Here is a 12,974-nt window from a genome sequence, read left to right on the forward strand (position 1 = left end):
TGAGTGAATAAATGGGGAAGGGGGAAAAAAAGCGAACTTCTAAAAGACAGGGTCCTATAAATACAGCAAGCCAATCTTCTGTGTCCATCTATGTAATGTTTCAAGAGCTAAACATCTGACAGTGGCAAATGTTTGATTTACATCCATTCCTGCCTTTATTCCTCGCTCCAAATAGGTGTCTATTTCCAAATTTCCAGCGCTCAGCCAGCATTTTAGCATTTCAGCATGTCGCATCATTATGCTGCTTAACACAATGTAACACTATGATGCACTGACCTGACAAAATGCTGACTCCCTGCTGAAAATGTCTCCTAAAAAATACACATTTCTTTTTCAGCTGGAGAAAAAAAAAAGGGATTACATTCATACAGTGAATTTCCAGCTTGTATTAAAATAAGAATTGTTGTGATGCATCTTGCATTGGAAAGTCCAAATGATTATGTATGAACTGTATTCGGTCCCATTTAAGAAGCTGAAAATACTTGTTAATCATTTGCCTCATATTAGGATAAATTACTGCTAGAATTTTAATAGAAGAAAGCTGATTTTTTTTAGCATCTCTAAGGTAGTAAATGGATCAAAGCTCAACTAGCACATGAAATCCAACATAATTTTGCCCTCAGTGGCAATCCCAAAGACCAAACTTCTGTTTACATACATGTAGCAAACTACAGCTGAGAGGAATGAGGGTAGGGGATGGAAGCAAAGAAGTAGAACCATTTATTTTTTTAAACACGATGAACCATTAATAGATTTTCTTAATGATAAAACAAAGGGGAAAAAATTGTCCTGGTGCCATACATTTACTGCTTTCACCCTGTTTGATCTCCCAAGCGAAGGAGGGTTGGGCTGGGCCACTCCACGGCTGAGTTTTCTCCAAGGAGTAGCTGAGGATGTGCTAGTGATGATTCACTAGATGGTGCTATTCCATCTTAGTCACAGTGCGAAGCGGCACTGTGTTCTTTTTTATGATATGTAAAACCATTGTCCTCAGTAGAGATAGTTGGGATTTTTTGGACAAAATTTTTTTTGTCATAAAATGCCAATCTGTCAAAACCAAAGCTTTTTGGAGAGAGACTCACCTCAGAACAGGCAATAGGCCAGAGATTAAGGCACTTACCTGAGATCCGGAAGCCCAGATGCAACTCCCTATTTTGAATCAGGCAGAACAAGCACTTGAACCTGGATCTCCCACTTGCTAACTACTGCACCATTGGCTATTCTGGGGTGTGTGTGTGTCTCTCTCTTGTGGGGATTTTTTGAGAAAAAAATTCAAAATGTCTAGAGTTAGATGTGAAATGAAAATAAATGTTGATATCTCAAGATTTTTCATGAAACAGATTTCTTGTTTTCTGGTCCTCAGCAGGTAAATTAAAGGTCCATGGCACTATTTGCCAGGGGATGGCATTAAGCACAGTGTCCTAATCAAATTCCAAATCAGATAATTGTATCTTCTCTCTCTAAATTGCTCTTGTATTTTCAATTACATATAGTATTCTTCACGTCTAGCCTAAAACTGCTGTGTATTGCTGTAGTAATGCATTAAACAATTGCTATGTTACATCCCAGAGATGGCAGAACTACAGTATTGGATGAAGTGATCTCTACAGTTTTGGTCAGTAAAAACTACTTTGGGATCCCTTGGGATGGAAGCTGCTATAGTTTTTCACTGATAAAACATCCCTAGAAAGAGTACCCGCCAGGAACATCGGATATTCTCATGCTCACTTCTATCTCCCCACATTTGGAAAAGGAGATATCTGCAGTAATTGTGCAGTAATCATTAGCAAATGGTTTCCAACGTATATTGTGAGCAAGCTAGTTGGCTAACCAAAATGCAATTTGGAAATAATCACTAGTTCTGGAGCCTAAAAATTCTACCATTCCTTCAGGTTATTTCCTGCTGAGCAGGGTGAATTATATTAAATACAAATTAGGTCCTGTTAAAAAAAAAAAAGAAGACGACATTTTCTTCATGCAGGGCAAGTGAGATTACTAGGATCCAGGGCAGAATAGACTGGAATTACTTTGCCTTTCATAAAATTTCTTCTGATTGAAAATGGTTTAGAACATCAACTTATGTAGACTGGCACAGGCCAACTGACAACAATGGAGCTGTGCCAATTTAAACTAACTGTGGATCTAGTAATAATATCCTCAGTCTTCTGCCTTGCTGGGCACCAGAAGTGTGTGCGCTTATCTCACAGACACCATAACATGCCTTTCCTTACATGCTGTATATATTCAGATCACAGTAATGGGAAATAACTTTATCAGCTCTTTAGATTGTTACTGTCATCACTGAATACATTTACATTAAAATGTCTTTGAGTCACTTACACACAACACACCAATCTGACAGTTCAATCTGGATCTCAGCCATTTTATCTGCAAAATAGCAACAAAATTCCTCACAGCAAAAAAATAAAATAAATAAAACAAAACAAAAAAACCCTCAGCACATAACCTGGAATTCCCATTGCTCACGCTAAATTAATTTACGCATTTAATCTTCGTGGCAGAGGAGTTTTTGGTATGTAGACCAATTCTCTGTAAGGGTGAGGTCAGACTCATCAGGGGTGGTATAGAAGGAGCATGGTTTGATTTTAAGGCAGCTGAATTAATTGTTGGGTAGGAGAGAGTCATTGTGAATAGCCTTATTTGTGTCTTATCTCTTGTTTATAAGTTTCTACATTACCTGCCCCTACTGGGAAATGGCAGCCTCTTTACTTGGTGACAATATTGTCAGGATAGGGGTGGGGGATAATTTGTGAGGGCTCATGATGTTAGGAGAGAGCCTGGGATGGTAGCGTTGGTTTTATGGGAGAGTGTGTATCGCATGTATGCAGGGGGAGTATCACTGATTCTATGGGTGTACATTTTGGTTTAAATGGCACTGACAGCCTGCAATAGAGAGTGGGCCAAATTCATCAATGTAGTTACACCATGTATGGATTTGGCACCAGTGCTTGACGTTATTTTATGTCACAAATAATAATAAAATTGTCAAAATTTTACATGCACTCATGCATCACTTGAAACACAGGCCACAATTCTGACACTCAGTCCAGTAGCATTTTCAGTCGAATTCCAGCCTACAGCAGTTTCCTAGGTAACCAATATACAGCCACAGAAACTAACTGCATAGAGCACACAGAAAGCAGGGGAGAGGACAGAGGGAGGAGAGAATGGGGTGTGATGGGGGAAGATGGTGCCTTCAGCCAGTAATATGCTTTTCTTATTCTTGGTATACAGTGCCTCTCTCTATGATGGTGAACTCATTACAAATAAATGGATAGACATTTGCATACATACGTCTTAAAACTACCTGAAACTATTATATCTTTAAGAAGCCAATTTTAAGCATTTTAGAATAATGTTTGTTCAGCATTTTTATAAAGCAATGGGTTCAAAGACTGACTAGTTACTGGTACAGTTATAATAGATGTGTAATTCTTATGAGTATCTCAGGAGATATATTTGAATCCCATTTCTCTAGTCAAAAACAGAGATTTGAATGTAGATCAAGTATCAGCCTCCTTCAAAGTTCAGCACAGCTTTGATTTCAGCATGGTAATAAACATGATCATAACACTAAAACAGCCCAGAAGGGAAACACCCCAACCCCCATCAAAATAAAAAAAACAAAAAGCTCCTCCCAAGACTATGGCATGAAAAGAGGGAGGCTGAGCACCTGGGAGGCGAGGGTTAAACAACGACTAAAAGAGGAGCAAAACAATTTATGTCACACTGTCAAGAACTAAATTCAAGGTAAACATAAGAACAGAAGAACGGCCCAACTGGGTCAGACCAAAGGTCCATCTAGCCCAGTATCTTGTCTTCCGACAGTGGCCGATGCCAGATGCCTCAGAGGGAATGAACAGAACAGGTAATCATCAAGTGATACATCCCCTGTCGCTCATTCCCAGCTTCTGGCAAACAGAGGCCACGGACACCATCCCGCTCTATCTTGGATAATAGCCATTGATGAATCTATCCTCCGTGAACGTATCTAATTATTTTTTGAACCCTGTTATAGTCTTGGCCCTCACAACATCTTCTGGCAAGGAGTTCCACAGGGTGACTTTGTGTTTTGTGAAAAAATACTTCTTTTTGTTTGTTTTAAACAAAAGGGGATTCATCATAGGGGTAGGGGAGGTGTAGCCTGCAGTTGGGGAAATCAAGTCAGGAAACTTGTCACAGGGAGGGAGACAAGGTTTTATAGCTGGGCGGGTGGGGGGAGAAAAGTTGAAGCAGGTGGTAGTGGGTGGCAGGTGATGGAGGCTTTGTGCACCTGGGGATGAGAGTTAAGTAACAGGCTTGTAATATAGGAGTCAGCTCAGGGTACTTTTTACTGAAAAGTTCCTACCGGACCCTTCAAGCTCTTACACTTACTTCTGACCTTTCAAATGTCAACCACTACAACCCCAGAACCCTCCAGTAACAGTCCCTTTACCTTAAAAATGCAGGTTTCATTGCATCTGTGTTGGACCTCACATCTCTACTGAAAAGTTGGGTAAGCTGGTCTGCATTGGGATCTGGGAATTCTATAAAACCTTAGGCACACCAGATTACATGAGCTGACAAGAGCCAATCCTTCCACTATATGCTCGAGTGCTCAGCAGTTAATAAATGCAGATGCCTCAATGGGGCACAGTGCAGGTAGGTCCCAAATTAAGCCTTTAAGGTAGGAACAAAGTGCCTTAGATTGCAGATGAAACAACCATGTCCCTGTAACGGGTACTTCCATGGAGATTCCAGAAGTTGTAATTCTGATGGTAATATTATACACTGAAGGAAAGGGATAATGCCTAAAAAAATGAAAGCGAAAGGTGTCCTAGTTACAGAAATTAGGTAGATGGTTATCCTTTATCATAGCATTCCCTCTCCCCCATACAGTGACAGCACGGAATGTACCTTTGGTGAAGAAAAACTTCAGAGCTTCCCACAAGTTAAAATGCAGAACAATGTTGTTGGTGCAAAAAATATTTACTCAGATCAATAGGGGTCAGTGGGATGTCTGTATGGGGTTTATCCTGATTCAAAAAGGTTTGGTCAAGGCTTACAGATGATATTCAGAATTAAAAGATTTCTTGATTTGTAAGCAGGAGCAGATCACACAGGTCATTAAAGTATCAGACCCAGGGGCCTTCCAAACCATTTTTTTAAAAATTTTGTTTCTTTCAAGTGGCAGTCTAGTTGGGGACTGTGAAGCCCAGGGGCCAAGGGAGGCTGGTAGACTTGTCAAGCTTTCCTGACAGCTGGTCAAAAGCAAATGGGCTCAGTAAATACTTGCCTCATTGTGTCTGAGCAGTAAAAGCACCACAGTGGCAAATGGTTTGCTAGGCAATGTTTAGCTGATGAGTGAGGACTCAAATGGCACATAGATTTAAAAACATGATTACAATAAAAAAAAAAAAGGAGAGAAAAATTACCTGAGAAGTTATATGTGGATTACTGGAAATACCACTTGGGTGTATACCCAGCCAAAATAGATGGCTGCTGATCATAGTGATTAGTGACAATACACTGAAGTTGTATGACACACTTCATTGACTGCTGGGCACACAATGCATTGCCTGCGATCAAGTCCAATATCAATCAATTGATATAATAGACAACTAACTAATTATCTTTCCAATGCTTGATTTGTGAGAATTGCAACACAGAAACACACAGGTATAAATATCCAGTCAACCAAGATCATTTTGGCACCACTCGTTACATATCTACATAGGATATAAGAAATCTTTATACAATTTTAGTTGAAAATGATTGCTTTGAATTTTCTAAACTTTTTTTATCATCCCCTTTTAAAACGATGTTGTAGTAAAGTAATTGTTATAGTCTTCATAGTTTATAAAATCCATTTAGAAACTTGATTTTTTGGGGGCCATATACCACTTTCTTTGCCACTGAGAAAACACTGAGTTATTATTGAAACTTCCCTGTTAACTTGTCTGAACAGCAGCATCGATGATGCTGATTCCCATCAGGGACAAGGATTTGATAGATATCACACACTGTCAAAAGAGAACAAATCACACGAGCATTTGTAGTGTGTTCTTTTTCATTTCCCTGTTAAAGATTGTTGAATATTTCTTTATAAAAGCAATATATTTAGAATATAGGGGATTTTTGTACCATGTTTTAAGCTAATTCATATTTGGAAGTTACACTAACTTGATAACACCCTTTCATTTCTCCCCACATTATTTAAAGTCTTAGAACCACATAATACAGAGTCAAATTTAGCTCTGGAATAGGTGGGTTCAAATCTCATTGACTTCAATGGGACTTGTGCCTCAGGGCTAAATTTGGTGCAGAGGATACAAGTTCTCTTGCACTGAGGGTGAAATTCATTATTGTGAATGAAATAATAACGCAATGGAAAGAGGCTCAACATGTGACCCACGTTCTTTCTACATGGTTACCCTCCCTGCTGACTGAAAACTGCAGAAAACCAAACATGCAGATCTTAAACAGATGTATGGGCTCCATTTAATCTAGGTTCATCTGCTCCACTTTGGCACACATTGACCTTTGCATTAGTTTCTTCTTCTCCATGCATGCATTTAGATGATAAAACTTTATCCTTTGTCTGGGTTTATCACACCAAGTTCTTAGCAGATTTATCAAGGTGTCTGTATGCCCAGCAAGAACCATTCAGGTTGGATCATTCTCTCAATCCAACACTATCACCTGCTTCTTCCCTGGATGGAAGCTTTAAGAACTCTTGAAACCCTATTCTGGAGCAAAAGCCAGAGATACCTGCAAATTGCCACTGAATATTGAAAATAGCATTATTGATATGATTTACCTCCAGAATGTGGTGGTGGTCCACACAGCAGTACCATTCCCTGACCCTGTCGGACTGACACTGTACTTCTTGTTCTTGTCTTGAAGTTTTCAAGGTCTGTTAACAAGAAAGAGTGCATGAAATGGCATTAGTATTCTCTTCTGGAAGGACTGCATATGTTAGGGTTGTTTATTTTATTTTCTGAGGGAGATACAAAATGAACATCAGTTTGGGAAAGATATTTGTAGAAGTCTGCTCCTAAGACAGAGGCAAAACAGGCTGTTGCCTAGTGTAGAAAAACATCGGAGGAAACAAAAGTTTCAATAAATATTTGGGTGATTGTGGATTGGTACTGGTGGACATTCACTGAGGGCAAAGTAAACTCAGAGATAACAATGTATTATGCTTGTGCAGTTAATATTATAACACACAATAGAAGAAATTATTGCCCTAAATTGCCATTTATCCTCATTTATTTTATAATCCATGTCTGTTTCCCCACAGATTATGAGTCTTTCCCTTTTGGATGAGTTTTGTTATTGATGTCCCATGTAACCCACATGTGGATGCAAATCTGCAATTCGGAACATGGGAAAGATTCCCCATAGTGAAGTTCCCTGCTAACACTGACATTAATCCACCAATGTATGTTAGCTGCACAGTGCTTTATTGCACTAAATTCCTCACTTCATTTCTCTCCTGTCCTGTCCTGGAGGTATTAGACACTGGGAAAATGTGACCCCCCTCTCTCTCTGTCTTCCACAGTGAGCTTGAGAAAGTTACTATTAATTGTTGAAGTTACACTTTGTGACCCAACTAGCAGCACCAAGTATTGATCAGCAGCATCAGCTGCCATGGGAATTCTGTGCAAGATCTCTAGTATATTGAGTCACCCCAATAGCCTTTTTATCTTATATAGTGGCTTGTTTTTAAATTTCCATTCTGTTTTTCCTTTCAATGCAACGGAGCCATTGTTTGCTGATCTCAAAACTGCTGTTTGGCGCAGCAGAAAAACACAGAAAATACACAGGAGGTAAGGGAACAACAGGAATGTCATTACACTGTTACAAAGTGAAAAACATTACACTGAATTTTTATCCCCTTTAGATCTTTTTGCTACGGAAGAGTTAACACAGGTCCATCGGTAGTGCTCTTAGCTATTAAGAAAACTCCATTTTTCACTTTAACCACAGTGCTATTCAGGTATTAATCTCAAAGTAGTGTCTTAGATTCTGAACCTGCAAAACACTTACGCATGCACATACCTTTACTCTCAGGAGTAGGGTGACCAGATGTCCCGTTTTTAAAGGGACAGTCCCTTTTTGGAGGAGTTTTTCTTAGATAGGTGCCTATTACCCCCCACCTCCTGTCCCTTATTTCACAGTTGCTATCTGGTAACCCTACTCAGGAGTAAAGCTACACAATGTGCAAACTCTTTGCAGGGTTGGGGCCAAGTCCCCTCTTACACCTTGGGCTGAGTGTTCTGCCCGACCATGAAAAGACTTTTTGGGGACAAGGCAGGGGCTTATTATTATTTGTATTACGGTAGCACCTAGGAGCCCAGCCATGTTTCTAATTGTCAGGGTGGTTAAGCACTGGAATAAATTGCCCAGGGAGGTTGTAGAATCTCCCTCATTGGAGGTTTTTTAAGAGCAGGTTAGACGAACACCTGCCAGGAATGGTCTAGATATTACTTAGTCCTGCCATGAGTGCAGGGGACTGGACAAGATGGCCTCTCAAGGTCCCTTCCAGTCCTATGATTCTATGGTCCAGTATCCCATTGCGCTAGGTGCTGTATGAATTCAGAACAAAAAGACAGCCCTGACCCCAAAGAGTTTACAATCTAAGTAAAAACAGTCATCAGAATTCAAATAATGTGCAACAATTAATTACAAGGTTTATACACATTTTAGCACAGTTCTGCTGTGTCCCTATGCTATACATTTTACTCTTTTTTAAATGACTGAATAATATTGCACAATATTCAGAGGGTGTATGGCTTGTGAAGGGAGATTAAGGAAACTTGTGCACGGCTGTGTGTTAGCATACAAGCCTGTTTGTTAGCCTGAGACAGAATTTTGGGTTTGACTTTTAATACTCTTACATCCTTACTAATATGTGTGAAGAACAAAGGACAAAGATGTTGTGTGTTTCATTTCCCACAACCAGATGGGGCTTTTAGTACAATGAGACAGATAAGCGATGGAGCTGAAAGTGGTACAGGGTACAGTGGGAGTGTAATATATGAGCGCACACTTGACGACTGCCGCAACTCCTTATCTCAAAGCAAGGTCAGGTAACCAGTCGGGAGCGGTAAGGGGAGATTGGGTGGGAGGTAAAACACTAAAAGATCAGAGAAATGCCTGCCCCTGACCAGAGCACAGCCTCACTTCTTACCCCTCCCCTTATGGCGTACAAACGGGGTGGGATGAAGACCCCTGACTCACGACCCTCCAGAACGGAAAATGACCATAAGTTATAAGGGATGTGACTAGAGGCATCATTGCAGGTATATTTGGGCCTGCTGAGAAGGAGGAGTGGGAAGGGGAATGGTAATGGCACAATGGGGGACTGGGAATAGGGCAAGGAGGAACAGGGACACAGGCAAGGCTCTGCAGCATCAGAGCTGGCAAGGGGGACACAGGATAAATGCTCTGTGGCATCAGAGCTGGAAACAGAACCCTGGGAAGAGAGTGCTCCATCAGTGTGCGTAGCTAGGGGGTAGGAGAAGGGGTTCTATTGGTGTATAGAACTGTAGTTGGGGGAGGAGAAGGGGAAACTATCGGCGTATAAAAATAAGCCTGACTGGTGTGAAGGGCTTCAAAATATGTTTGCTTGGAACTAAACCCCCATAAACTTTGCATTGCCTGCACTTCAGACTTCTGGTCTTCTGCTTTCTGCCTGTGTAACAAGAACCAGGGAAGGGGGTGAAGGAAAGCCCTTTTACACTGTGAATGTGTTGTGAAAATTATTACAGTCCAAAATATCAACACGTCTCAGTTTCTTTTGGAGTTAGTAGACTGAGGCAATGATAAGCAAATTGAGGCCAGTCAGCAACTGGCTAAGCGCTTTACATGATCAGACCCTTAGGGAAGATCAAAGTAACACATAGGTCTCAAAGCTATGACCCAAATTAAATAACGTGTCATAATAATTTCGGCCCCAATTCTGCACTGGATCAACTAGTGTGGACCATTGCGATAGGACTCCACAGTGAGACAGAGGTTTATACTGGCAACCCTGATTCAAGACTGGGAACATATGTAACAAAAACAATGCAGAATACAAAACCATGGCTAAATAGGGAAGAAAAATAGAGTCATATTCCTTGACTGGGAAGTTACTAAATGTTGTAAATCAAGCAACAGACAGTTGTGGGTGAAAAGAATTCCCTTCCATTCACACCGCATTACTGTGGTTGTAGCCTAGAGAAAAAACAATGGTGATGTCTTTTCAAACAGGCAAAAATATACCTTCAAAATTAATAACACACAAAAGGGAAAGTGATGCTTTCAAAGGTCCAGTCCTGCATTCCTCATCCTCCCCAAAACTCCCACTGACTAGTTATGACTGTGCAAAGAATGTACGAGTGAACTTCATTCTTGCTGCGGATGGTAACATAAGAACTAATAGCCTGAAACCAAAGTAGGGAGAAAATAAATTAAATATTAGGATTTTTTTAAACTGGAGAACCTGTCTGACAATGGAATAATCTGCCAAGGGAGATTGTCATACATAATAACAAAAGCACCAGTGATTTTCAAAACAGACTCAAGAGATTGTTGTACAGCAATTCTGCCCCAGGGGCTTGAACTGCAGGTTTAAACATGTGAGGTAGTCACTGATCGTTGATTTCCACCAGGGCTACTCATGTGGGTATAGGCTGCAGGATCAGTTCCCCAGAGCAGGGGGACTGACTAGATCAGTGGTTCTCAATCAGTCGTACATGTACCCCTGGGAGGGTACAAAGAGGTCTTCTAGGGATACATCAACTCATCTAGCTATTTGCCCATTTTTACAACAGGCTACATGGAAAGCACTAGCAAAGTCGGTACAAACTACAATTTCACACAGGCAGTGACTTGTTTATACTGTTCTATATACTATACACTGAAACGCAAGTATGATATTTATATTCCAGTTGATTTATTTTATAGTTATATGGTAAAAATGAGAAAGAAGCAATTTTTCAATAATAGTGAGCTGCGACCATTTTGTATTTTTATGTCTGATTTTGTAGGCAAGTAGTTTTTAAGTGCGGTGAAACTTGGGGGGCACACAAGACAAATCAGATTCCTGAAAGGGGCAGAGTAGTCTGGAAAGGTTGAGAGCCATTGGACTAGATGACTCAGGAGATCTTTTCCAGTCAGTTCAGCTGTGATTTTATTCATCCACACGGACATCTTTGCTTAGGTATCAGACTCCACCAACATCACTTCTCTTCAAGTCAACAAGTAAAGGTTTAACAGTGACAGCAGATTAATGAGATTAGTGAAAAAAGCAGCAAATAAACGCAGGTAACTTTTTCACGTGCATTCACAAACAAAAAGATGGGATTCTAGAGAAATTAAAGTCAGTGTTGCCAATTGTGACTATTTTATCATAAATCATGCAATATACGATTACTCTCCATTTCATGAGTGACATCATTCTATGATTATCTCATTTTTATTTTATTTTAAAGTAAGTTTCCAGCTTTGTGGTTGAGGAAAAAAGTTTGAAAACATGAAGCAAGGGCACACCAGAGGCTCAGAAACCAGAAGGCAAATTAAAAGAACCCCTTTGAAAAAAATCTCATGATTTTTTAAGCCAATATCAGTATTTTTTTTGGCCAGGCTTCAACATTTGTGGTTACCAATACTGTACAGCTAAGGGCTAGCTCTTCAACCCTTACTCATATCGATGAGAATTTAATCATTGAAATCATCCTATTGGCCTCAGTGGGACTATTTGCATGAGTAATGGTTAGCAACATGTGTAAGGGTTGCACTACCACAACCACTGTTATTACCAACTAACATAATCATCTGGGAAATCTAAAGTTAAAACTGCACAAATGAATGCATTTGGAGAAAAAAAATAATGATTAATATTGATGATAAATAAAAATTCCACAGAAAAGGCATCATGGTCCCACTCATCAAAGGGAGATGTATGTACAGTATTTAAAATGTGTCCATCTATCTAGTAAGAAAATTTTAAAAGTATTATAATCTCAAAGTCTTGAAGACAGATAGTAATAGACTTTTCAAGCAGTGACTCAGCTATTCGATTATTCCTCCACCATAGACTGAAGTATTTAATTTTGCATTATATAAAAAGGCACAGTACAGACTGTACATAATACAGTTTTCAGGCCCCGATCCTGCAAACACTTATGTGGGTGTTTAATTTTAAAACTGTGAATAATCCCATTGGCTGAAAAGGGAGAATTTTTTTTTTTTATAGTCTGATTTACTTCTCTTGGGGATTTTGCTGGTAAGGATGGTTAAAAAAATTCTTAGGTCATTTGTCATGACATCAGTAACTCTAGTTCTTTCAGCATGGGGAGAAAGTACACAACATAATGGTAAGTTTAAACCCAGAGCTGTTCTTCTAGCTTCTTTGTGGGTGTAAGAAAATCACTCAGAGGACACCAGTTTGTTGGCAAAACAGCCAGTAATCTATTTATGACAAGAAAATGGTTATAACCAGGGGAAAAATGTTTCCACTTGAGTGAGCTGCAGAGAGATGACAGAATAATGGCCAGAGCTCATTTCCGGGTATGTTTCAGGTTATGAATATAGACGATCATTCATCACTCATGCTCACATTGCAAATTACTGAATTTTGTAAATTAGGCAAGTGCTCATGCATTACTCAGCCTTACACTGTAAACAAGGGCCTGACTGTGAATCTGTTACTCACAGGAAGAGTCCAGTTGGCTTCGGTTGTGAGTAACTTTTCACTAGTGTGTGTAAGAAGGATTTTTGATCTAGTCCTAAGTGAACAAACATGAATAAAACTTAAAGGCTGATGCATCACAAACCATATTTCATTCCCTTATTTTGAAGTGCATAGTTTTGTTTTATTTATGCGTCTCCATAGTGTACAAATGAATTTACTGTGGTACATAGTATCTTGCTATTACATTTTTTGTGAGAAGGGAGGATAAATTATGGCTTTTTTTTTTTTT

At 39.7% G+C, this 12,974-nt stretch overlaps 1 protein-coding gene across 19 annotated transcripts in view; it reads right to left on the bottom strand.

Moving 5' to 3' along the window:
- Window positions 1-12,974, bottom strand: part of CNTN4 (contactin 4) — a 760,740-nt gene that overhangs the window by 174,796 nt on the left and 572,970 nt on the right. For all 19 annotated transcript variants that reach the window (XM_039547154.1, XM_039547144.1, XM_039547143.1 and 16 more), the window contains one exon: window positions 6,821-6,916. In XM_039547154.1, the coding sequence (XP_039403088.1) occupies window positions 6,821-6,916 (96 nt within the window). The remainder of the gene's footprint in view (window positions 1-6,820; window positions 6,917-12,974) is intronic.

Source organism: Mauremys reevesii, linkage group 7, assembly GCF_016161935.1.
Source record: "Mauremys reevesii isolate NIE-2019 linkage group 7, ASM1616193v1, whole genome shotgun sequence".
Classification (NCBI taxonomy): domain Eukaryota; kingdom Metazoa; phylum Chordata; order Testudines; family Geoemydidae; genus Mauremys; species Mauremys reevesii.